The sequence below is a fragment of the Danio rerio genome, chromosome 8, assembly GCF_052040795.2.
Source record: "Danio rerio strain M-AB ecotype USA chromosome 8, GRCz13ab, whole genome shotgun sequence".
In the NCBI taxonomy this organism is placed as follows: Eukaryota; Metazoa; Chordata; class Actinopteri; order Cypriniformes; family Danionidae; genus Danio; species Danio rerio.
In genome coordinates, this window is record NC_141028.1 from 37829720 (window position 1) to 37857418 (window position 27699).

Consider the following 27699-nt stretch of genomic DNA (forward strand, 5'->3'; position numbering starts at 1 on the left):
TTTTTGAACATTTTACCTTGACTATATTTTTATTTAAAAATCCTCTTTTGGAAGTTTTTGCGTTCCCTCGCAGATGTTTTGCGTTCTCGCAAAACTGTTTTTCCACAAACACTTCCTGTTCACTTCATACATGTCAACCCTCCTGTTTTACCAGGATTCTCCCAAGCCTTCCGTTTTTGCTATGATTCTCCCATATTTCTCTTTCTTTCCATTAAAGCTGTGGGTCGATCATCGCTCTTCATATGCAACCTGTGAATTAGCGAATGCATGTATACGGATGTGCTAGGTATGATAAACTGATCCCAGATCAGCTTCTATACACACCATTTAAAGCGACACCTCTGTTATCAAACAAGTGATGAGCAGCAAATGAATCTCTCATTTTCTTTTATTTCATATCAGAGGTGTCAATTTAAGAATGCACAGATCTATAATGAAAGTATTCCATTACTTAAGTAACTGTTTGTGCTCATTTAAGAGAAAATGAGTTGTGTTTAAAATAAAACACACAGGACGAACATGTTTACATATTGTTAAGTATATTTGTCTGTTTAAACACAGATCTGAATCCTGCACTTTAGCTCCTCTTTAAATGGCATGTACAGAAGTTGATCTGGGATCAGTTTATCATTCCCTGATTCAGAGGTTGCATATGAAGGGCGATGATCAACCCACAGCTTTTAATGGAAAGAAAGTAAATGCAGACATTTTTATATTTGTTTCAGAATGCTTTCAAAAATAAAAATATATGAGAAATATGGGAAAATACTTAACAATAGTATGATAGAGGGATAGAATGGTAAAATACAGGAGGGTTGACAGGTATGAAGTGAACAGGAAGTGTGGATAACGCAAAACATCTTTGTGAGGGAACAAAAACTTAAATATATATATATATATATATATTCCTATCACTGTTTTTTTTCTACCATCCTTTTTTTTTCTCCCACTCAGTTTTTTTTTCTTCCACCCAATTTTTTTCTTCACCATCACGTCCCTTCCGAGTCTCCGTACTAATGCCTTAAAATGTAACTTAATAAATTTTTTTTAATGACATTTGATTGTAACATTTAACTTTTTCCTAACACTGATTTTGGTTGGTTAAGGTTTTGTGAAGCGTGATTCAGTAATGCTGATTTTACTATATTTATTTACCGGTTATAGAATAGTCTAACCGTGGATTAGCTTGCATGTATGGGCATAGTTTGACGTCTTTACCTAAAACTTTAAACCTTTATAGGCCTATTATAGGCCCATATAAGGATAATAATATTTGATATAAAGCACTCGTTTGGCAATGAACCATGATCTGTCTGCGTTGATAAATGGTATAAAATCAATAATAGCAAAACTGCATATCATTATTACTATAAAAAAGTATATTACTGCCTTGAGTCAGTAACTTAGGCAGTAATGCAAAGTAATAATTAATGTGAATAAATAGCCTAAATGAAAGGAACAAGAGGGACCAAAATTAGTCATGGGATTAAAATGCCTCCTCAGTTATGATATCCTGGCGCCGGGCCTGCTACCCTCGCAAGTATATTATAAACATACGGGAAGTAGGGCTATGCAATTAATCGAAAATTCGATTTTGATTATGGCTTCAAACGAATATGAAAATCATTAATCGAGATAAAACGATTGTTGCATCATATATCGTCCTCTTTTCAGTTGTACACATTTGTTGCTCTGCAAAGCTCAGTTTCACGTGAATATTACTAAAAGCATGCATTGTAATTTTGCAGCACGGCATGTGCATCATTCATTGATGTACATTCGAATCATTCATGTTTTAAAAGCATGAATGAGACCGCATGGTTTGTGTATGCGGCACACACATATTCGCACACTGTGTGCTCAGAGCAAAGCACACACATCTAAAGTTATCTTAATGTGAGCATTTTAATGGTCAAATAGGTATCAAAACGCGATGTTCAGTGATTATTCATATTAACTCTCATTTAAGTAATAAACAAACTAGTTGAGAATCAAAAGACATGTGAAAGAGAAACCATAAATCAGAACCGTACTGCTCTTAAAGTGAAAGTGCGTGATATTCCTGCTGCCGACTGTTTTTACCATTAATCAAACAACAAAAGAAGACAATCCCTCACTGTTCTTGTCTGAAGGACTTTAGTAGCTATAATCAAAGTTTTTTTTTTTTTACAGTGAAGATGCTTAAAGCACAGTTTGTTTCATATTTTTATTCTATTGTACATATTTCCCTTTCCTTTGCAGGGAGGAAAATAAATGAATACAGTTGAAATCTAAATTATTAGCCCTACTTTCCCCCCCCAATTTCTGATTAATGGAAAGAAGATTTTTTTTAACCCATTTCTAAACATAATAGTTTTAATAACTAATTTTTTATAACTGATTTCATTCATCTTTGTTATGATGACAGCACATATTTTACTAGATATTTTTCAAAATACAAGCATTCAGATTAAAGTACGATTCAAAGGCTTAATTAGGATAATTGGGCAAGTCATTGTATACCAGTAATTTCTTCTGCTGACCATCAAAAACTATTTTGCTTAAGGGAGCTATTAATATTGACCATAAAATAGATTTCAAAATATTTAAACCTGCTTTTATTTTAGCTGAAATAAAACAAATAAGACTTCCTCCAAAGGAAAAAATATTATAGGAAATACTGTGAAAAATTCCTGAATCTGTTAAACATCATTTGGGAAATATTTATAAAAAATAATAATAATAATTTCACAGGAGCCCTAATAATTTTGACTTGAACTGATAATCATTTTGAATAATTGTGATTAAAATAATGACCAAAAAAATCGTGATTATGATTTTTCCCATAATAGAGCAGCCCTAGCGGGAAGCACTGTAATTGATAAAAAAATAAGGTGTGTATTAAGGACATTTCAGTATTTATTAAGTGTTGTCCACAATAAATAATAATCATATTAATAAAAACACTGATTTAAAAAGTATTTTGTGACACCTACATCTATCATTACAAACACAGGTTTGTTTTAAAATAATAACTCTGTACCAAAGCGTTTATTTTAGGCCTGTATAAACTATAAAACATCTCTCCAAATTAATGCAATGCAATATAAAAAACAAAATTCAATATTTTGTCAATATTGCCTTGTCTCTCAGCGCACAGGCACACGCACTGAACTTCAAGTAACAGACAGAAAAAATAATTTAAAATAATGTAGCACACCTTGCAGCTTTCTTTAAAATTATGATAGGCCTGTATATAAAAATAGCGCCAGACCGTTTCTCAGTATTTCGCTGGTAATGTTTTTAAATAAATAATTAGGCCTACTTAAATATTAATTTGCTATTAATGTACAGTAATTGAGACAAAATAACATAATAGTAAAATATAAATATAATAAAAGTAAAATAAGAGTAATAATAAGAAAAAAATAAGATTTTTAATAGGTAAAAGTAAGAGTAAAATATAATCAACAAAATGTAAATTAAAACTGTGAATTAATAGGTAAATAAAAAGCTTATTTATTGACCATCTTAGTCCTATCACTTTAAAATAACAAACACTGTTTATCACTCTACGACGCAATAGTTTTTATTCATAACAATTTGCTTTTGTATGTTATTATTAGCAGTAATAATTATTATATCCATATTTATATTTGTTTTATTAAAAAAAAGCTTAGATTTGCCCACCTGCAGGTTTTAGACCATATGCGGGCAACATGTTTTTTAGGATATAACTCAGGTTTATGACAACACTTAGTTATTATTGTTCATTTATTCATTTGCTGAAAATTAGAACTGCATTTAGAAATAGTTTTGAAACAAATACTTGCGCTTAACAAACGCAACTAATTATTATTATTAGGCTAACTGATGTCTGTGCGTAAAGATTTTCCTATCCACCAAGAGCGAAAGTGAAAGTAGATCATTTATCTCTCATTCTCGCGCGGTAGATGCTCTGTTTAACAGTTTTCTGTTAAAAATAACTGTTAACTGTTTGCTTGTGAAATGCTCAGTTTTTCCACTTAAACTTACTTTACGTCATGTAAATAGCAAATGCGCTTATGGCACGATGCAAGGCTATTAAAGGGAATGGGAGATGAGACTCTGATTGGTTTATTCTCAAAATACACCTATAACTCATTAAGAAAATAAACTCAACCCTTTAGATCATGCTTAAAATTTGCTTAAAATAAAAAAGGCCTAAAATGCACATTATTTTTAAAGTAATTTTAGTTACTTAGTTTCTTCCTGCATTGTTATTGACAGAAATTCTTAACATCACCACCATCACTGTCTGGCTTCCTGGATTTCTGTCAAGATTCACCTGTTATTTCCTGAAGGGAAAAAGTGAGAGAGACATTATTATTCACTTATTTAAATTATTTAATTATTTTAATTATTATTAGTTTATTTTCTTAATAAATTAAAACGTGCACTCACTGACTTCCATGTTATTATTTTTCCTACTATTGGACTTTTCTACTTTACAAGTTTATTTTTTCTGTTAAACGAAAAACAAGGTATTTTGATGGAAGAAGAAAACCTGCAATCATTGACTTCCAAAATAAAAACACCAAAAATATGGAAGTCAATGAGTACAGGTTTTCATCTTCCATCTTCTTTTGTGTTTAACAGAAAAAATAAACCCATAAAGGGTGTGCAAATGATGACACATTTGTCATTTTTGGGTATGAGCCAGTCACAGAGTTGTTTTCTACAGAGGTTTGTTAATTCTTGACAAAAGAATTAACAAACCTCTGTAAAAAACAACTCTGTGTTGGTCAAAGCGACTGGCTCATGGAGGTACTGAAACAGAAAAGCAAAGATAAAGAAAATTCAACATTCGTTTACTTACTTTTAAAGTCTCGCATAACAAACCATGCCCTCATAAACCATGAAGAAACACATGTTATAATAGTCTACTGCTAGCACCATGTAAACCTACACATACTGTGTCCTCATAAACCATGAAGAAACACAGATTGAAGGAAGTGAAGGATGAGCAAATGATGACAAAATTGTCATTTTTGGGTGAACTATCCTTTTAAGGAGTGTCAAAATAGCATTACAAAAGAATTAACAAACCTCTGTAGAAGACAGCTCTGTTTGTGTTTGTCAAAGTGACTGACTTATAGAGGTGCTGAAAGAGAGAAGTAAAGAAAGATGAAGAAAACATGAAATTCACTTACTGAAAGCTTTAAGTCTTGCAAAACCAATCATGTCCTCATAAACCATGAAGAAACACACACGTTATAAAATAACAGTCTACTGGTAACATTGTAAACCTACACATACTGTGTCCTCATGAACCATGAAGAAACACACAGATTTAATAAAACAATAGTCTACTGCTAAGTCACATCCAATAGACATACTTGGTCCTCATAAACCATGAATAAACACACAGGACTGCTAACCTGCATTTAGCAGAAATAGGAAACTGTTACTTTAGCACTTAAAAGGATGGTTCATCCAAAAATGAAAATGTACTTGCTATTAATATACCCCAAAGCATTCCAACCCTTTAAGGGTTTATTTCTTCTGATAAACAACAAAAACAAGATATTTTGATGGAAGAAGAAAACCTGCAATCATTGACTTTCATAATAGAAAACACAAAAAATATGAAAGTCAATGGTTACAGGTTTCCATCTTCTTTTGTGTTTAACAGAAAAATAAACCCATAAAGATTTAAAACAAGTAAAGGGTGAGCAAATGATGACACAATTGTCGTTTTTGGGTGTACTCCTTTACTCTGCCCTCATAAACCATGAAGAAACATGTTATAATAGTCTACTGCTAGCACTATGTAAACCATTGTAAACCTACACATACTGTGTCCTCATATACCATGAAGAAACACACAGATTTAATAAAACAACAACCTACTGCTAAGTCACATCCAATAGACATACTTAGTTCTCATAAACCATGACTAAACATACAGGACTGCTAACCTGCATTTAGTAAAAATAGGAAACTGTCAATTTTGCACTTAAAGTGATGGTTCACCCAAAAATTAACATTTACTTACTATTAATTTACCCTCAAGTGTTCCAAACTTTTATGGGTTTATTTCTTCTGTTAAACACAAAAGATACTTTGAAAACTGATGAAAACCTGTAACCATTGACTTTCATATTATTGGTATTTTCTATTATGGAAATCTATGGTTACAGGTTTCCATCTTTTTTTTAAAAAGTATTTTCTTTTGTCTTTAACAGAAGAATTAAACCCATAAGGTTTAGAACAAGTAAAGGATGAGCAAATGATGAAACAATTGTCATTTTTGGGTAAACTATCCCTTTAACGACTGTCAAAATAGCTTGACAAAAAATTAACAAACCTCTGTAGAAGACAGCTCTGTTTGTGTTTGTCAAAGTGACGAGCTCATTGAGATACTGAAAGAAAGAAGCACAGAAAGATTAAGAAGCAGGGCTCGAAATTGCGACCATTTTGGTCGCATATGCGCCCGAAAATTAATCTATGCGACCTCATAATATATTTGGGCGCATTAGTGCGACTGCAGATAATGGTTGTAGTGCGACCTGTTTTGGTTTTTTCTAAAAACATGCTGAATCGCTCTTCCCTGCCTCTATATTGGTTCATATTAGCTGTCATTCACTCAAGGTATTGCGCTGTCAGATGACAGGGAAGGAGCTTTTATGACCACAGGAAATGCAAACGGCTGAAGAGTAAAAACTTAAAGCTCACAAGTTTGAAAACCCCACCTAAGTTGAGGCGCAGATGAAAGCGATCATGACACGTCACGTGGTGAATAATGATCCGCCAGCTGTGATCAATCGAGTACGCGCTTCTTGGAGAAGGTGCCCGAATCTCCATGCGTCGCTTTCACTGCGTGTTCAGCGCAAATGTCCGCTGAAAGTCAAATCTAATACTGTACATATCATCGCCAAAGAAGCTCGCCTTTACTAAGTTTACACTGAAACTGCGGCTCATAACAAAGACCGGATTTGCGCCGATGGTTAGCGCAAGAATCTTGCGCTGCCTACTTATTAATTGGGTCGGCTGACTCGCCTGCTTTTCCACAAACACAGAAAAATGAAGATCATCTCAGACTGAACCTTTAAATTGACACAAACTGAAACCAAAACTTTAAAAGAGTGATAGAAGCGAGACTTTACTTTCTTTCTTTTGTCTATTCTTTTTTAAGGTATATATTATTTTTTTATTTATTTACTGATGACTGCTTTGCAGCTTTCATCATTGAATTGAATGATTTATTATAATCTTTTGTTTGTTTTGTAGCAGAAATATTATTTATTAAATTGACATGCATATAAAAACAGCAGTACAAAATTAATATTTCTTACTGCAATGCTTCATTTTTGTTTGATGCAAACTATACAATTATTTTTCATAAAGTAACAGACTTTTAATAGCAGATAACCTACATTCATGCACATTCAAGGCAGTATCATAATGAGAAATGGAATTCATTGTTACTATTATTGTCATTTTCATCATCATTAATATTCTATGGCCTAATTATTAGACATTCATTTTGGAATTATTGCACACAAATATCAATGTCTTCGCAGCATTAGTTAGATAGTTGTTTCTGGTTTTTGTTAGTCCTATTAATGTTGTTTTAAAATACAATAAATCCCTTAAAAAACAATTTGCAGCGGTGCTCATTCATTTTTGGTGGGTGCTCCTAAATTTTTTCTGGTGCTCCTAAAAATTTTTTGGTGCTCCTAAATATTTGAAGTTGGGAGCACCGGTGCTACCAAGTAAAAAAGTTAATTTCGAGCCCTGAGAAGACATGTCATTGGCTTAATGAAAGCTTTATGTCTCGCAAACCAATCATGTCCTTATAAACCATGAAGAAACACACAGATTTAATAAAACAATAGCCTGCTGGTAAGTCACATCCAATAGACATACTTGGTCCTCATAAACCATGACTAAACTCAAAGGACTGCTAACCTGCATTTAGTAAAAATAGGAAACTGTCATTTTAGCACTTAAAGTGATGGTTCACCCAAAAATTTCCTTACTATGAATTTACCCTCAAGTGTTCCAAACCTTTAAGGGTTTATTTCTTCTGATAAAAAACAAAACAAGATATTTTGATTGAAGAAGAAAACCTGCAATCATTGACTTCCACAATAGAAAACACAAAAAATATGGAAGTCAATGGTTACAGGTTTCCACCTTATTTCAAAGTATCTTCTTTTGTGTTTAACAGAAAAAATAAACCCATAAAAATTTAAAACAAGCAAATGGTGAGCAAATGATGACACAATTGTACTTTTGGGTGAACTAGCCCTTTAAGGAGCGTCAAAATAGCTTGACAAAATAATTAACAAACCTCTGTAGAAGACAACTCTGTTTGTGTTTGACAAAGCGACTGGCTTATGGAGGTGCTGAAGGAGAGAAGTAAAGAAAGATGAAGAAAACATGACATTCGCTTACTGAAAGCTTTAAGTCTCACAAAACCAATCATGTCCTCATAAACCATGAAGAAACAAACGTTATGAAATAAGTCTACTGGTAACATTGTAAACCTACACATACTGTGTCCTCATGAACCATGAAGAAACACACAGATTTAATAAAACAATAGTCTACTGCTAAGTCACATTCAATAGACATACTTGGTCCTCGTAAACCATGACTAAACACACAGGACTGCTACACTGCATTTAGCAGAAATAGGAAACTGTAATTTTAGCACTTGAAGGGACTTTTTAAGTCACGCATAACAAACCATGCCCTTATAAACCATGAAGAAACAAGTTATAAGTCAACTGCTAGCACTATGTAAACTTACACATACTGTGTCCTCATAAACCATGAGTAAACACACAGATTTAATAAAACAATAGCCTGTTGCTAACTCACATCCAATAGACATACTTGGTCCTCATAAACCCTGACTAAACACACAGGACTGCTAAATTGCATTTAGTAAAAATAGGAAACTGTCATTTTAACACTCAGAGAGATTGATCACCCAAAAATGAACATTTACTCACTATTAATTTACCCTCAAGTGTTCCAAACCTACAAACAAACTAGATATTTTGACAGAAGAAGAAAACCTGCAATCAATGACTTCCATAATAGAAATCAAAAATAATATGAAAGTCAATGGTTAGAGGTATCCATCTTTTTTCAAAGTATCTTATTTGTTTTGTCAAACAGAAAAAAAGAAACCCATAAAGGTTTGGAACACTTGAGGGTAAATTAATGGTGAGTAAATGTTAATTTTTGGGTGAATCATCCCTTTAAGTGCTAAAATTACAGTTTCCTATTTCTGCTAAATGCAGTGTAGCAGTCCTGTGTGTTTAGTCATGGTTTATGAGGACCAAGTATGACTATTGGATGTGACTTAGCAGTACAATGTTTTTTTTATTAAATCTGTGTTTCTTCATGGTTTATGAGGACACAGTATGTGTAGTTTTACAATGTTAACAGAAGACTGTTGTTTTATAATGTGTGCTTCTTCATGGTTTATGAGGACATGATTGGTTTAAAGTACCAAAATAGCTTGACAAAACAATTACAAAAACCTCTGTAGAAGACAAGTCTTTGTGTTTGTCAAAGTGACAGGCTCATATAGGTACTAAAAGCGAGAAGCAAAGAAAGATGAAGAAAACTACTGAAAGCTTTAAGGCTCGCATAACCAATCATGTCCTCATGAACCCTGAAGAAATACACAGATTTAATAAAACAATAGTCTACTGCTAAGTCACATCTAATAGACATACTTGGTCCTTATAAACCATGACTAAACACGCAGGACTGCTACACTGCATTTAGCAGTGATAGGAAACTGTTATTTTAGCACTTAAAGGGGTAGTTCATCCAAAAATTAACATTTACTCTATTAATTTACCCTCACGTGTTCCAAACCTTTATGGGTTTATTTCTTCTATTAAACACAAAAGATACTTTGAAAACCAATGAATATTGACTTTCATATTATTTGTGTTTTCTACTATGGAAGTCTATGGTTACAGGTTTACATCTTTTTTTAAAGTACTTTCTTTTGTCTTTAACAGAAGAAATAACCCAAAATGGTTTGAAACAAGTAAAATGTAAGCAAATAATGACACATTTGTACCGTTTGGGTGAACTATCCATTTAGGGAGTGTCAAAATAGCATTACAAAAGAATTAACAAACCTCTGTAGAAGACAACTCTGTTTGTGTTTGTCAAAGTGACGGACTCATGAAGGTACTGAAAGAGAGAAGCAAAGATAAAGAAAATTTACCATTCGTTTACTTACTGTTTTAAGTTTTGCACAACAAACCATGCCCTCATAAACCATGAAGAAACACACGTTATAATAGTCTACTGCTAGCACCATGTAAAACTACACATACTGTGTCCTCATAAACCATGAAGAAACACGCAGTTTCCATAAAACAACATCCTACTGCTAAGTCACATTAAATAGACATACTGTGTCTTCATAAACCATGACTAAACACACAGGACCGCTACATTGCATTTAGCTGAAAAAGGAAACTGTAATTTTAGCATTTAAAGGGATGGTTCACTCAAAAATGAACATTTACTCACTATGAATTTACCCTCAAGTGTTCCAAACTTTTATATGCTTATTTCTTCTGATAAACAACAAAAACAAGATATTATGATGGAAGAAGAAAACCTGCAATCAATAGCCCCTTTCACACATACAGACCTTTCCGGAAAATTGCCGGCAATTTTCCGGAAAGGTTGTATGTGTGAACAGGTCCTTTTTGAAAATACCGGTAAATTCGTTCTGGCTATTTTCCGGAAAGAGAAGTTGTAACATTACCGGCAATGTGCCGGAATGCTGCGCTGTGTGAATGCAAAAGGAAGATTCCCGTAATAAGCGCGTGCACGTCTAGAACGTGCTGACGTGAGACGTCTGCTTTAGCCAATCACAACAGTCAGACGCATTTACGTCCGCGCGGTTTGTGAGGATAAAAGCCTTTGAATATTTTTCCAGACACATTTAGCTGCTAGAAGTTAGTCAGATCACGTTTATATGTTCTTCTTAATGATAACTGTGTAAATAATCATCGATGAGATGCTTATGATAAGCCGTTGTTTGTTTACCTTCAAGCTTTGCACATGCACATATTATGAACATCTCGACATGCGAAAGTGATCCTGCGAAAGTTGTTCACAATATTGATCATCCACAGAGTTTGTAATTTAGTCAAATGTTTACAAATACAAGCGCAGCCGTTTAAAGCTCATTTGTGGTGAATGTTGTCAGAATTTACCGGTATTTTGGAATGGATGTGTGAATGCTCTTTTCCGGAAAATTTCCGTAACGTCCTCGCCTGTGTGAACAGCGCTTTTTTGAATATACCGGTAAAGTCTTTCCGGAAATTTTCCAGATATTTACCGGTATCACTGTGTGAAAGGGGCTAATGACTTCCATAATAGAAAACACAAATAATATGGAAGTCAATGGTTACAAGTTTCCATCTTTTTTCAAAGTATCTTCTTTTGTGTTCAACAGAAAAAATAAACCCATAAAGATTTAAAACAAGTAAAGGGTGAGCAAATGATGACACAATTGTACTGTTTGGGTGAACTATCCCTTTAAGGAGTGTCAAAATAGCATTACAAAAGAATTAACTAACCTCTGTAGAAGACAGCTTTGTTTGTGTTTGACAAAGTGACTGGGTCATGGAGGTACTGAAAGAGAGAAGCAAAGAAAGATGAAGGAAACATGACATTCGCTTACTGAAAGCTTTAAGTCTCACAAAACCAATCATGTCCTCATAAACCATGACTAAACACACAGGATTGCTACACTGCATTTAGTCTAATTAAGAAACTGTCATTTTAGCACTTAAAGGGATGGTTCACCCAAAAATGAACATTTACTTACTATGAATTACAGGTTTACATCTTTTTAAAAGTATTTTGTTTTGTCTTTAACAGAACAAATAAAGAAACAAGTAAAGGGTAGGCAAATGAGGACACAATTGTACTGTTGGGTGAACTATCCCTTTAAGGAGTGTCAAAATAACATGACAAAAGAATAAACAAACCTCTGTAGAAAACAACTCTGTGTTGGTCAAAGTGACGGGCTTAGGGAGGTACTGAAAAAGAGAAGCAAAGATGAGATTTTTTTAACATTGTTAAATTACTTTAAGTCACGCATAACAAATCATGCCCTTACAAATTACGAAGAAACACACGTTATAATTGTCTACTGCTAGCACTATGTCAACCTACACATACTGTGTCCTTATGAACCATGAAGAAACACACAGATTTAATAAAACAATAGTCTACTGCTAAGTCACATCTAATAGACATACTTGGTCCTCATAAACCATGACTAAACACACAGGACTGCTAACCTGCATTTAGCAGAAATAGGAAACTGTCATTTTAGCACTTAAAGGGATGGTTCACCTAAAAATTAACATTTACTCACTATTAATTTACCCTCGAGTGTTCCAAACCTTTAAGGGTTTATTTCTTTTGTTAAAAACAAAACATACTTTGAAAAACGATGGAAACCTGTAACCATTGACTTTTATATTACTTGTTTTTTACTACTATGGAAGTCAATGGTTAGAGGTTTCTATCTTATTTCAAAGTATCTTATTTGTTTTGTTAAACAGAAAAAAGAAAACCATAAAGGTTTGGAACACTTGAGGGTAAACTAATAGTGAGTAAATGTTCATTTTTGGGTAAAACTATCCTTTCAAGAAGTATCAAAATAGCTTGACAAAAGAATTAACAAACCTCTGTAGAAGACAACTCTGTGTTTGTCAAAGCGACTGGCTTATGGAGGTGCTGAAAAAGAAAAGTAAAGAAAGATGAAGAAAACATGAGATTCGCTTACTGAAAGCTTTAAGTCTTGTTTAACCAATCATGTCCTCATAAACCATGAAGAAACACACACGTTATAAAACAATAGTCTACTGCTAACATTGCATTCTACATACAGTGTCCTCATAAACCATGAGTAAACACACAGATTTATTAAAACAATATCCTACTGCTAAGTCACATCCAATAGACATACTTGGTCCTCATAAACCATGACAAAACACACAGGACTGCTACACTGCATTTAGCAGAAATATGAAACTGTTATTTTAGCACTTAAAGGGATGATTCACCCAAAAACGAACATTTACTCACTAACAATTTACCCTCAAGGGTTCCAAACCTTTACGTGTTTATTTCTTCTGATAAAAAACAAAAACAAGACATTTGGTGGAAGAAAATCTGCAATCATTGACTTTCATGGTAGAAAACAAGAAAAGATGGAAACCTGTAATCATTCACTCCCATATTATTTGTAAGTATTTTCTTTTGTCTTTAACAGAATAAATAACCCCAAAAAGGTTTGAGACAATTAAAGGGTGAGCAAATGATGACACAATTGTACTTTTTGGGAGAACTATCCTTTTAAAAAGTGTCAAAATAGTTTGACAAAATAATTAACAAACCTCTCAAAGTGACGAGCTCATAGAGGTACTGAAAGAGAGAAACAAAGATAAAGAAAATGTAACATTTGTTTACTAACTGTTTGAAGTCTCGCATAACAAAAAATGCCCTCATAAACCATGAAGAAACACATGTTATAATAGTCTACTGCTAGCACCATGTAAACCTACACATACTGTGTCCTCATAAACCATGAGTAAACACACAGATTTATTAAAACAATATCCTACTGCTAAGTCACATCTAATAGACATACTTGGTCCTCATAAACCATGACTAATCACACAGGACTGCTACACTGCATTTAGCAGAAATATGTAACTGTCATTTTAGCACTTAAAGGGATGATTCACACAAAAATTAACATTTACTCACTATTAATTTACCCTCAAGTGTTCCAAACCTTTAAGGGTTTCTTTTTTCTGTTAAACACAAAAGAAGATACTTTGAAAAACGATGGAAACCTGTAACCATTGACTTTCATATTATTTGTGTTTTCTATTATGTAAGTCAATGGATACATGTTTCCATCTTTTTTCAAAGTATCTCATTTGTTTTATTAAACAGAAAAAAAGAAACCCATAAAGGTTTGAAACACTTGAGGGTAAATTAATAGTGAGTAAATGTTCATTTTTGGGTGAACTATGCCTTTAAGGAGTGTCAAAATAGCTTGACAAAAGAATTAACAAACCTCTGTAGAAAACAACTCTGTTTGTGTTTGTCCAAGCGACGGGCTCATGGAGGTACCGAAAGAGAGAAGCAAAGAAAGATGAAGAAAACATGACATTCACTTACTGAAAGCTTCAAGTCTTCCATAACCAATCATGTCCTCATAAACTATGAGTAAACACACATATTTGATATAACAATAGCTTGCTGCTAACTCACATAAAATAGACATACTTGGTCCTCATAAACCATGACTAAACACACAGGACTGCTACGTTGAATGTAGTAGAAATATGAAACTGTCATTTTAGCACTTAAAGGGATGATTCACACAAAAATTTATATTTACTCACTATTAATTTACCCTCAAGTGTTCCAAACCTTTAAGGGTTTATTACTTCTGTTAAACAACAAAAACAAGATATTTTGATGGAAGAAGAAAACCTGCAATCATTGACTTCCACAACAGAAAACACAAATAATATGGAAGTCTATGGTTACAGGTTTCCATATTTTTTCTAAGTATCTTCTTTTGTCTTTAACAGAAGAAATATCCCAATAATGGTTTGAGACAAGTAAAGGGGGATCAAATAATGAGACAATTGCACTTTTTGGATGAACTATCCCTTTAAGGAGTGTCAAATTAGCATGACAAAATAATTAACAAACCTCTGTAGAAGACAGCTCTGTTTGTGTTGGTTAAAGCCACAGGCTCATGGAGGCGCTGAAAGAGAGAAGCAAAGAAAGATGAAGAAAACATTAAAAGCTTTAAGTCTCGCATAACAAACCATGTCCTCATAAACCATGAATAAACAGATTTAACAAAACAATAGCCTACTGCTAAGTCACATTCAGTAGACATACTTGGTCCTCATAAACCATGAGCAAACACACAGATATTAAAACAATAGCCTATTGATAGGTCAGCAAACTTGACATTGTTTCTCTTGATATCTCAATATTGTAAGCTATAAAAAAAAAGCTTTAAATATTAGTAATATTTGTTATTTCTCAAATGTGGTAAAAAACAATATTATTATAATATGTAGGCCTAGTAATGGTTAAAATGCTCAATTTTGCATAGATCTGGCATGTTAAACTTTAAATTGGTCTTTAATGCACAGGACAGAGATGACATCAGAATACAAATTCAAAATTCTGAAGATGAGTGTTAGATGTATGCTTGCACTCTCTTATGGTCCACATGCAAATAGATCATTTTCACTGGTATAACCAGGCATTTGTCATCATCAGATTTCAACTTGCATTATTTTCATCATTTAACAACAGTAGTTTATACTGCAACTGTGTAAACGTTTAATCTTACACAGGGCTCGAAATTAACTTTTTTACTTGGTAGCACCGGTGCTCCCAACTTCAAAAATTGAGGAGCACCAGAAAAAATTTAAGAGCACCACAAAAAATTTAGAGATGACATTGATATTTGTGTGCAATAATTCCAAAATGTGTATGTATTAAAATTCTAGAATATTAATGATGATGAAAATGACAATAATAGTAACAATGAATTACATTTGTCATTATCATGCTGCCTTGAATGTGCTTGAATGCAAGTTATCTGCTATAAAAAGTCTGTTACTTTCTGAAAAATAAATGTATAGTTTGCATCAAACAAAAATGAAGCATTGCAGTAAGAAATATTTATTTTGTACTGCTAAACAGCATATATATGCATGTCAGTTTAATAAATAATATTTCAGCTGCAAAACAAACAAAAGATTATAATAAAATATTAAATTCAAGGCTGAAAGCTGCAAAACAGTCATCAGTAACTAAATAAAAAAAATATATACATCTCATGAAAGAATAGGCAAAAGAAAGTAAATAAAGTCTCACTTCTATCACTATTTAAAAGTTTTGGTTTCAGTTTGTGTCAATTTAAATGTTCAGTCTGAGCTGATCTTCATTTTTCTGTGTTTGTGGAAAAGCAGGCGAGTCAGCCGACCCAATTTATGAGCAGGTTGAACACCGGCGCAATACCGCTGTTTGTTATGAGACGCAGTTTCAGTGTAAACTTAGTAAAGGCGAGCTTCTTTGGCGATGATACAGTATTAGATTTGACTTTTAGCGGACATTTGCGCTGAACACGCAGTGAATGCAACGCATGGAGATTCGACCACCTTCTCCGAAAAGCACGTACTCGATTGATCTCAGCTGGCGGATCAATATTCACCACGTGTCATGATCGCTCTCATCTGCGCCTCAACTTTAGGTGGGGTTTGCACTTTGCAAACCTGTGTGCTTTACGTTTTCACACTTTAGCCGTTTGCATTTCCCGTGGACATAAAAGCTCCCTCCCTGTCATCTAACAGTGGATAGCCTTGAGTGATTGACAGCTAATATGAACCAATATAGCGGCAGGGAAGAGCGATTCAGCACGTTTTAAAAAAAAAATCAAAACAGGTCGCACTAATGCGCCCAAATATATTATGAGGTCGCATCGATTAATTTTCGGGCGCATATGCGACCAAAATGGTCGCAATTTCGAGCCCTGTTACACATAATACTCACCGTGTGAATAGAGGCTAATCTAAAGAAAAAACTTTGAATTGTTATATTGCGATTCTCAATATAATAATGTATCGCTACACCCATATTAAATGTATTATTATATAAAAATAACTGCACAGATACAGGAACAATAAGAAAATATCTCTTCAGATCAACATTTAAAAGACAATTATATAGACAAACCTCTTTGAAGCTCACTCTGTTCAGAATTCAAAGATAATGGCTCATGAGGAGACTGAAAAACATAATCAAAACACAGAAAATAAAGCTAAAACAACTCAAGTGTGTGCTAAACAGACATTATTAAACATTATATTTAATACTACATACGGTTCAAAATATGCCAATTTTTAAAATAAAATCCAATATACCCTACCTTTGCTTTTTCATGTTTGTTACAGGAGAGAAGGTCAACTCCTCCACATGACACACTCTAAAATTACAATTGTATGTTGTGATATCGTGCAGAACAATGTTTTAAAATTAAACACAAGGTACTTTTTTTTATACAAGATTAAAATTGTAACTCTGCCAAATAAAAACAGTTCTGTCAACACATGAACACTGACTCCACAGAGTATGCATCACAAACTTTTCTGGACAGTGAAAACTGATACAGAAGAAACTAAATCATTGAAAAAATTCATTATGTTGGTTTAATAGTGCACAAAAAGTACACTGTACAGGAAACTGGCCCAAAACAATTATCTAATACTTTACTATTTGATAGTGTCAGGCCCGGATTAAGAACTCAAGAGGTCTGTATTAAAAAAAATAAGAATAGAATACATTTTTTTCAAAACAAATCTATAATATATTGCCCACATTTTTTAAATAAATTATATATATATATATAGTCTACAAAGATTTAACTTATTTTTTAAGAAAATGAAAATTTTCTTATGAAAATGAAAATTGATGGTATAAGTACACTTGTTCAAGTTAACTGAAGCAGTACTAAAATATATATTTTAAAAGGTATTTATTACTATTCTCCACTGTGCTTTGCGAGAGCGCTTACTGAACAGCACGTTCGTTGACATAAGACTGCCCAGGCACGAATGCAATGTGAGTGCAGGCCGTAGGGGGAGACGGAAGGGGGGAAAAGCATGCTTCAGCCTGGTTCATGGCAACTGTACAGTGCGAGTACGCCCTCAGACACACGATGAATCCAGTCTGCACTGCCATTAGCATCCTCCACCTGGTTAATGCTAGCTTGCACATAACATTACCATAACGTCTTCTATACTCTCATTCTCCTCATCATGGGTCTGTTTGAAGGAGTGAATACATGAAACATGCCTCAATAAAGATGCACCCTCTCCTCTTTTTCTCTTGTGATTGCCAAATCCACTTGTTCACTCATTTTGATCTACGGCAAATACTACACTACAGTCCGCTCAATTCAGTGCAGGTTATTTCAAAACTTACAAGCACTTCACCAATTAAAGCATGCTGTTTAGTTAAAAAAAGTAAAGAAGGAAAGGAAAAAATCTGCATGCTTTTTATACATGGTGACATTTTCTGACAATTTAAATACAATGATAATAATAATATATGATAGGGGTGTAACGATTTATCGTTGTACGATTTATTGCGATGCAAAAATGTCTCGATATGCATCGTGGCGTTATGACGATATGATTACGATATGACGTCCGTTTTCTCTTATTAGTTGAGCTGTTTGCACGTGAGCTACGTTCCACCTGCTGTCGCACGTGAGTTCAGATTGCAGCAGCAGTAATGTTAGCAAACCAAGATGAGTGGAGTTGAAATAGAGGATGGCCCATCCTCTCAAAATCAGACGTCTGGCAACATTTCGGTTGTACAGTAATTGCTTTAGACTCGTCCGCTTTTTGACACGCATACTGGGTCACACATCCTAAGTTTTAAAGTCTTCACAGTGATTTACATACTTTGCACAGCGACAGGGATACCTCCTAATGGTGTTGAAAGAGTCACATACTGTATTTATAAGGTACAATTCACCCTAAAATATCATTCTGTCTTCATATGATGTATTGGCGGCCGCAAAATCACACATGACATGAGCTGACCGTGAGCTGTTACTACAAAGGGCGGACTATGATAGACGCGTGCGTATGGCAAGCCGTTTTAACATTTAAACCTTTGATCTGACTATCCATAAATATATTTAGAGATATCTTTAATTATATTTTGACTAGTCATAATTATAATTCGACTAGTCAAAATATAATTAGAGATATCTCTAAATGAATTTAATTAAATATGAATTACATATATTTATGGATAGTCAGAACAAAGGTTTAAATGCTAAAACGGCTTGCCATACGCGCGCGTCTGCTTCAGTGAACAGAACCTGCAGGTTGTGACTAATAAAGTAGTAAACAACATTCAGTTTGTGGAACAGAGTGATCTTTCAGGAGCAGCGTGGGAAGTTTGAACAGCACTTAGCAGTGTAAATGAAACCGAAAACGTACACATTATTTAAACAATCATATCGATTTTAGAGTTATGATTACGACGAGCTAACCCTTTAAAGCTAAATTTGAGTACAGAGGTACACAAAAATGCACGTCAACATGATACACTTGATAGCCTCTCAGACAGATACACATAAGTTCAGGATTATCTTATAGAATTGCTGATTACCTGGAAATGTAGATTTTTTTTTGCACACACAAAAAACGCAAGTGACCAAGCAAAGCCTTAAGCTCTCACTGTTAAATTCAATTGAATAGAAAGCTTATTTTTTTGCACCTTTACTTAAATTGTTCCTTAATTTTGTCTCTGTCATTTCAATAATATTTTTTAAGAAGTTTTTAAATTGTTTTATTTTCCAGAGACAGGCCTGTTTAATATATTTTCTAAAAGAAGGTTCAGTTTAACAAGTTGAAACAAAAGAAATACATAAAAAATAGTTTACTTGGTAAAATTTGCATTTCAGTTAAATTTTCAATTTTTATTCCAAATATCGTGATACATATCGAATCGTGAACACTATATCGTGATACACATCGTATCGTGAGCTGAGTGTATCGTTACACCCCTAATATATGATATTGACTATTTGCTAAGAGGAAATGCCTAGTTTCTAAAAAAATGTTTTTAAAGAGAGGGAGGCAACCTTTATTAAGACATGTGCAACCTATTAAATGCTCTTCAACAGAGCCATGAGGTAGGAGAATATGGGTGAAGTAGCGCTAGTTGTGGCAAATGATAATCGACAGGCTAACCAGGGTTTGGGAAAGGGCGACTAATAGTGGTGTAACGGATCCAAAATCTGCAGTTCGGATCACTCTACGTTTTTTGAGTTATGGATCGGACCATTTTTTGGATCAGCAAAAAAGGGAGGAGACAATTTGCTTTCCATTTATACAAAAATGTTACTGCATAAAACATTGCTTTTAACAAACAGAAAATAGAACCTGTAATTTTAATAAAAAATAAAAATCAGGAAATAACCAGCTAAAAAAAGTATTCAATATGAAATATGATCTTTGCTACTGTTGCTGATAATGCAAAATGTATAGAAATCTTGCACAACATATATTTATCTTCAATTAATGATTCAACAATTCACACATAAAACTTCATGTTTCATTATACTGTAGGTGTATTATATTTGAAAACCTATTCAATTACATAGTTTTGATGTTTGTTTGTCGCCATCTGTTGGTTACACAATGTAGTTGCTTTCACCAGCATCTTGTTTCATTAAACAGTGATTTTATTCTTACCATAATGAATGCATTAATGCAGGCTAAACAAACAGTGACAAAAAAACACCTTAATAGCCAAAAGCATTTATGTAGGTCCCACAACGTCATCATTATATTTTACAGGGAAGCCAAAATGCTTTCATTCATGCAATTTGAATGACACGGGAGGCGATCTCTCTGCGATTGTTATAAATGTTGGATTAACCTACAAGTTCAAAAAAAGTTATTAATCTACGGGTCACGCGCATTCCGAACCGTGGGTTGTGATCCGTATCGATCACGGATCAACAGTGATCCGTTACACCCCTAGTGACTAACGTCACAAATAAATAAATACAAATGAATTCTATTAAGATGTTGCTAACATTTGAAAATAACTTTATTATATATTTAAAATACCTATTTAGAGAAATAAGATAAACATCATCAAAACACACGAGGCACTTGTGACTTTATTTAACATTTGCATTATTTTAAATTTTTTTTAAATGTTTCCTAAAAATAAATGTATTTCCCATCTGATATCCAATGGGGAGAAAAAAAATAAGAATAAGTTCAGCAGACGGTATATTAGAACTCGAGTTGATGATCAATCGCGTCAAAACATGTTGCTGTGCATTACAAGCTACACCACTGGCGCTATTTAGTTATGTTGTCTCTGTCGGTCAGACATCACTTGTCTGACAAAATTTGTGTAAATGGCTTATTCCATCAATGTGTGTTATTAACCATTGGTTAATCAGGCCCTGGATAGTGTACAATCTTTAATAGTTTTAACTTTTCACTAATATGGAAATCATTAATATTAGCATTTTTTAGACTCTTAAATTAAACATTAACATTTTAAAGTGTGGTTTTCAATTAGGACATTTCTTTTTATTATTATTATTATTTAAATGTTATTTGTTGACATTTATAATGTCTTGTCATCAAATCATCATTCATGACTTAATTTTTTTGTGTTAAATTAAACTCCTTTTTGCATCTTAACATTTTATACACTATGCTTATAATGAAACAATAACTGGGGACTACCTGCAGTAAGAAAAAACATGTACAAAACTTTGGTACCTTTGATGTCACTGATGTACCTCCACGTAAGCATGTCTTTATCCTTCCCCAACCTCACATGATGAGCAGCATCTTTCAAAGGATTTAATCCTCTGCTTTGACTCTTACCACCATTCATTCACTGTTAAAATATTATATAAGGTTAAACTTCACAGTTTATAATATCAATACAATACCACATATGCAAAGCAGTATTAATATATGTGACGTAGTGTAAAATTCTCTAAAGAAGACCAAAACAGAAAATAGTAATATAGTTATCAAATTTCATAATACAGTTATCACATTTCAAACCATTTAACAAAATATAAGTTAGTAGTGCACTATTTTGACAATTTGATCAAATAAAGTTATTTAACTTGGGTAAGTTAACCTCTTTTCATAATAAAAGTTCATTTATTCAAATGTACAGTTTAACTGAACACAAGTTTATCACAAAAAAACATTAGAAAAAATAAAACCACACATTTACATTACTAAATTCAAACATTTTGTTCAATCATGCTTAATAATTCAAGTTTAGTAAATTGTTTCTACGTCATATTTATGTTTAATATACCTTGTTACCATGTTATTTATACCATATTCGAATGGTCATTGCTTCTCACATAAAAGTATGTGTAGAAAAAAAATCACAGTTACATAGTGCATCTATCATAACGTTACATCTCATGGAATCAGACGGCGAATTGTTTACCGCGGAGGAGTGAGCTCTGCCCGGTTCTGGGTGAAATCGACACCGGCGCTTCCGAGCCAGATACAGGCCGAGCGCGTGCTATTATTAGCAAATACACATTTTGAAGAACTACGTCTGATGCTGCCATTACAAACACCTATTTCTAACGTTTATTTGTTCTCATCTTCTGTTCCCAGTCACTAATTATTATTGTCTAAAACAGTACGCGCCGGATATAAATATATAAATAAACTTGCTATTTTGAATAACAAGTGGAATAATACAGTACATATAATAATAAATAATGTACAAAGTATTAAAAACAAATGACTTATTTGTTTGATGTTTCACTGCTTGAAGCGCGACTGTCACGTCCACAGTCTTCATGAGGGACGTTTTCCCGCGATTGAATGTATGGCGCGAAATTGTGTAAGATTTGGCGCGAGTGTGTATAGAAATGCAGTACCAAGTTCCGCCTACAGAGGCGCTGTTCAAAGATCACACATACACATCATGGTTTACAAGACCATATTTGTAAAGGTCATAAAAAGCACACCAAGTGTAATAATAACCAAATAACAATGTAAACTTTTGAAACAAGTCTTATAATTATCATTTAGGTCATTGTAATGAATAATCATAATTTAAACCATTTTTAATATCCACTTAAATTTTTAGTTTATGAGACCACCAAAAATGGTCTCATAAACTAAATGGTCTCATAATGCTGGTGGGTAAACCTGAAAATTGGTTCCATAAACCACATATGCCAACACACACACACACACACACACACACACGAATGAATTCATAAACACAATATTATGAAGTTTTGCTTTAATTTAGGAAAAGAGAAACTCTTCTGGGCTAAAATCTGATGGGTTTTTTTCAGCGTTCTTACTTCAGTCTTTAATGTCAGGTGATCCTTCAAATGTCAGTGTAAAGTGTTGAGTACACTATTAGTGCTCAGTCGTGTTTTTCATAGTTACCAGTGCCGATGGAGTTTTTTAAAGCGTCATATTCTGCTGGAAACGTTTCATTTGAATGGTAATGTCCCATAAGCGGAGGTCTTGTGAGTAACTTCACAAGTCGGTCAAAGTCTACACCGGTGACAAGCTCATCTACTCCCAGAACCTGCTACTCTCTACCTACACGTTGTCAGCTGATGTTTCAAAACCTCAACACTCGCGTACAGAACAGCCTCAGCGTCTGCACCACTTATCGGCACTAGCTGCAAGTCTACACCCCCTCTGTCCAGAAGTGAGCACAGCCTCTTGGTACCATCCCAGCAAGCATTTTTTTGGGGTGTTTAAAGGTGCCAACTGACCATCAAAAGTAAAAATGACTCATTTTATCTCATCCCAACAGGGAAACCACCAACAATAAAGAATGAGTTACTATCTGGTGTCATGGCTTTGCAATTAAAACAAGTTTAGTTATAATGGAGGTCATTGGGGGCAAAAACAGCCACTTGAACAATATGAACAATACATAAGGGTTAAAAGTCTAATAGACGGCTTGGTTAAAACCAGGCTAAATCTAGGCTGTCAGTGAGTGTGCACCCCTAACCCCGCCTCTCACAGTGACCTCACTAGCTCCGCTGAGTGCTTTGTGTCTCAGATTGCATGCAAGTCTGCAGCCAGATACTGCTGGAAGCTAGTCATCAAATACACAGGAACGAATGACTACACGTGTCAATCTGTCTATTAAACTATCTAATCTGTCTAGTCAGTCTTTTATTATCTTTTATATGCAAAAATATTCATTCATAAAAACATATGTATATATGAACACTGGGTCAAATAGGGTCCGTGCATTTTAAATCTAATAACAAAAATAACCCAATGTTGGTTTTGTCCATATTTAAATGAACGTGTGTAAACGCACGCTTTGATCAAACCTTTTATTCCCCTTGATGATATTGTGCTTTTTTTTCCCCTCAATGCCCTCCAAAGTTTCAATGTTTGGCCGTGTCTGCCATATCTGTTTTGTTTTAAAAAAAAAAGGAAAAAAAAGGAATGCATCGGTTCCTGCATGTAGAATTCAGAAATCTCATGGCATTGAAAGAAAACTGGCAGCAGTTGAGTGCCGAGGTCAAAGGTCAGATGAGCAGGCATCACACCTGATAAACACCTGGGGCAACTGTACAGTAAAAAAAAAAAAAAAAAACAAGATTAAGAAATATTGCTTTAATTTGAGAGAGACAAAAAAAACTCTTCCGTGTTAAAATTTGATGTTCCTCCAGCGTTCTTACGTCAGTCTTTAATGTCAGGTGATCCTTCAAATGTCAGTGTAAATTGTTGAGTGTACCATTAGTGCTCAGTCGTGTTTTTCATAGTTACCAGTGCCGATGGAGTTTTTTTTTTTAGAGCGTCATATTCTGCTGGAAAAGTTTCATTTTAATGGTAATATGCCATGAGCGGAGGTGTATGAGTAACTTCACAAGTTGACCATAGTCTAGAGCGATGACATGCTCATCTACTCCCAGAACCTGGCAGAACGAAATGTTGCAGCTCGTCCGGTCTTCAATGATGAGCCCAAAAGAGGCCACTTCACAGAGCCGGCCCAAGGCTTAAGAGAACTGAGAGGCAGGACAAGATGGCGGGCTGGACTTGGTTAACTTTAGATTTTACACAAATCTCATTGTTTTGTTTTTCACCTAAAATAGTAATTAAAACATCCAAGATGTGTTTTGCCTCATCAAAATGTGGAATTTGATCAGCAAACTACTCATTCTAAGACAACTATGCCTTGGGCTAAATGACTTGGCTTCAAGTACGATGCCACACGATTCAGAAATGAAGGTACAGACTGCACAAACAGATAAACGACATGATGCATCTCATTTCACCACAACTAAAGGCAGCGACAAAAAAAAAGTCAAGCTCTCATGATGATGACATTTCTCATGCAACCCTTTAGCAAGCCTACATAGTATTTATGCCTAAAAGTCACTGCATGGGTAAATAAGAAACAAGCAACACACACACACACACATATATATATATATATATATATATATATATATATATATATATATATATATATATATATATCCATGGGCCACTGTAAAGTAATATGGTTCTGTCATAACGTTTTGAATGAAAATCTGCATTTGGATAAGACACCTTTAGTATAGTTTTGATTTTAAGGCATAATAAAGATCAAATGCAAGTACGAGTGGATTTACATTGAAAATTTCAAACGCATCAAGAAAACCATGTGCTAAGGAAATTTCAAACCATTTGGAACGCACAGAGACGAGCTTTTGTGCAAAAATGAACTTAAAGGTGCCTTTAAAAAAGTGTCAAAGTACTTTTGAAAACAAAAAAGCAAACCCCCAATAGGTGGCAGCAAGAGGCCGCTTTATTTGAGTAAAGCATTGAACGATTCATTCAGCCAAAGAAGCCAATAGGATGAACGGACAGTTGAATCAATCCCTGAATCATCGACTCACCCGAGTCTTCTTGGCGAAGGCCTGAATCGTTCGTGCAGGGAAACGTCGCTGTGTATTATTCAGAGATGGCCAACTGTTCTGCTGTTTATTTTATTATACTTATCGCAATGATTTTACTACTACTATCAATAAAATTAATATTAGTAATGATAATATTGCCGGAAGTTGTACAGCGCATGCGTCACGTGTTCATCATCAGCATCCATGACAACCGTCCTGTGGGTGTTGTTTGAATCTCGCTGTGTCGATTGGCATCTGATCTCTGCGTCCTCCGTGACAATTTTTCCAGATTATCGATATTATTGATCGTTGGATACGTCGATTGATCGCCTGCTGTTCCCATCACTCAGGTTTGACCCTTTTTATTACGCTGTGCTTTGTGTTTGTGTTCAGTATGTCTTGTGTTCACTACAGGTTCCAGAGTCGACTCACCTACGACTCGCTCCAGTTTGAAGGCCTCAACATCAGCGCGGGGGAGCTGAAGCGGCAGATCATGAGGAGCAAGAGGCTGAAGTTCTGCCAGCTGAAGATCAGCAACGCCCAGACTGATGAAGGTGAGTTGAGGAAAAGACACTTCAACTGTTCTACGCTAACATTAGATGCGTTACATCAGACACTTCTGGAAGCTGTAAGGTGGTGCTGATGCTGACATGTAGGGATGTTTTGGCTGTTTTAAAAGGCTAATGGCTCTCAAAGTATACCGTGCTCCATAATTATGTGCTGATTCTGATTTTATTTTGCTGTCAGAATACACAGATGATGCTCTCATCCCTAAAAACACGTCGGTCATCATCAGACGGATCCCTGCGGCGGGACTGAAGTCCTCAAACAGAAGATTTGTTGGGTAAGTGCTGTGAAATGAGCACACGCGTCCTCTGTTAGATGTTATATGAAGACTCCTGGTCTGTCCCTGGTGTTTTAGTCACACAAGCTCCTTTGTTTTGCAGACATCAAGCTGGACGCTGGCGTGAACCTTCACCTAGAGCTGATCCTTCACTCCTCTCACTGGAGCAGTTGTTGAAGGTATTGAACAAATGAATAGCACAATAGCAAAACGCAATGTAAAGCACACAATATACGCACACGCACTCAGCTTCTTAGGGAGATTTGAGATTGTTTGAAGGGTTGAGGGTGAAAAAGATTCAAATGTGCAAATGCCTGTGAAACAGACTGAGAATCTGGCTGAGGCAAAGGCGTCAGAGGAGGACAAGCTGAAAGCGGTGATGTACCAGTCCAGCCTGTGCTACTACTCCAGCAGGTGAGCGTTCAGACACTGACAGGTTTGCTTTGTGAGAGATGTCTGAGCTGATTCTCATGGTTCTGATGTTCACTAGTGAGGCCATGAGGCTGCTTGGGATCCCGGGACACCACATTAGGCACTGCCCCACTAATGTGGTAACTGGGTTTTCCAAGCTCACGGTTGCTGTGAACTTGAGCTCTTGTCCTCATCAGTCAGATTGTTTGCTCAGAGTTTGACTGTCACTCCTCAATTCACAGGGCAGCCGCTCCGCGCCGCACAAGCGCATCCGGAAGAGCACAGGGATTCCCCGCAGCTTCCTGTTGGAGGTGGACGACCCAGACCGAAAGGGAGTCATGATAGACGGCAGCGGCCGATACGTCATTCCCATCATAGACGCGTGAGTAAACTGTACTTGGCATAGCCGCATGTTCTAGTGTTTGTCCAAATCTCACATGATGTCTGCTTGTGTGTGTTTGCGCTCGATCTGTTCAGTGAGGCCTATGCTGCTGAGAAGAGAAAGAGGCCGTCCTTCTCCTGCCAGACCGAGCCTTTGCCCTCCTCGTCCTCAGCAGGTGCGGCATCTTCGGTCCGGGACGCCGGAGGGAAACGGTCCCGCTCCCCATCTTCACCAGAGACGCGCGGCGACCAGAAGAGACCACGTCGCTGAGAGACCTTCATCCAAGAGACCTGGAGCCGACGTGTAAATATTGTACATAGTTTATTAATAAAAGATAATAAAGATTATAGCCGCATGAACTGTGTGGACTGGTTAACCTTCACTCCAGCAGTGCAACACACACATACACACACACACACACACACACACACACACACACACACGAATGAATTCATAAACACAATATCATGAAGTTTTGCTTTAATTTAGGAAAAGAGAAACTCTTCTGGGCTAAAATCTGATGGG

At 35.0% G+C, this 27699-nt stretch overlaps 1 protein-coding gene and 1 long non-coding RNA gene across 14 annotated transcripts in view; one reads left to right on the forward strand and one right to left on the reverse strand.

Annotated features, from left to right (window-relative positions):
- The window catches only part of LOC141375764 (uncharacterized), a 34361-nt gene extending 11873 nt beyond the window's left edge, over positions 1–22488 (reverse strand). Inside the window, exons 1-16 of one of the 10 annotated variants that reach the window (XR_015498160.1) lie at positions 22102–22488; positions 21964–22004; positions 21405–21525; positions 17006–17062; positions 16813–16864; positions 14767–14821; positions 14120–14497; positions 13431–13458; positions 12718–12768; positions 12012–12062; positions 11598–11652; positions 10137–10191; positions 8318–8372; positions 6329–6383; positions 5068–5122; positions 4220–4316 (exon numbers count right to left, since the gene is read on the reverse strand). This is a non-coding gene — a long non-coding RNA (uncharacterized LOC141375764). Of the gene's footprint in view, positions 1–4218; positions 4317–5063; positions 5123–6327; positions 6384–8317; positions 8373–10136; positions 10192–11597; positions 11653–12011; positions 12063–12717; positions 12832–13430; positions 13459–14119; positions 14498–14750; positions 14822–16812; positions 16865–17005; positions 17063–21404; positions 21526–21963; positions 22005–22101 lie in introns of those variants that run through there. The other 9 variants (XR_015498159.1, XR_015498158.1, XR_015498166.1 and 6 more) reach the window with 9 other exon arrangements.
- LOC100536964 (E3 ubiquitin-protein ligase RBBP6-like) lies at positions 1022–27529 on the forward strand. 4 transcript variants are annotated; one of them, XM_087262697.1, is made up of 7 exons: positions 25758–26091; positions 26285–26381; positions 26485–26560; positions 26707–26795; positions 26872–26932; positions 27035–27174; positions 27270–27529. In XM_087262697.1, exons 1-7 carry the CDS (start codon positions 25932–25934, stop codon positions 27442–27444), a joined length of 798 nt encoding a protein of 265 aa, XP_087118823.1. In that variant the 5' UTR covers positions 25758–25931; the 3' UTR covers positions 27445–27529. The 4 variants fall into 4 exon arrangements, with proteins under 4 accessions (XP_088507192.1, NP_001373500.1, NP_001373499.1 ...); XM_088651066.1 differs by lacking the exons at positions 25758–26091; positions 26285–26381 and adding an exon at positions 1022–1540 and having other exon boundaries at positions 26460–26560; NM_001386571.1 differs by lacking the exon at positions 26872–26932 and having other exon boundaries at positions 25732–26091.
- The last annotated feature ends 170 nt before the right edge of the window (positions 27530–27699 follow it).

Coding starts and splice junctions, on each gene's coding strand:
- LOC100536964 (XM_087262697.1), top strand. CDS start 25,932: ATGTCTTGTGTTCACTACAGGTTCCAGAGTCGACTCACCTACGACTCG. Junction 26,561..26,706: donor CACTGGAGCAGTTGTTGAAG/GTATTGAACAAA, acceptor CCTGTGAAACAG/ACTGAGAATCTGGCTGAGGC. Junction 26,796..26,871: donor CTGTGCTACTACTCCAGCAG/GTGAGCGTTCAG, acceptor GATGTTCACTAG/TGAGGCCATGAGGCTGCTTG.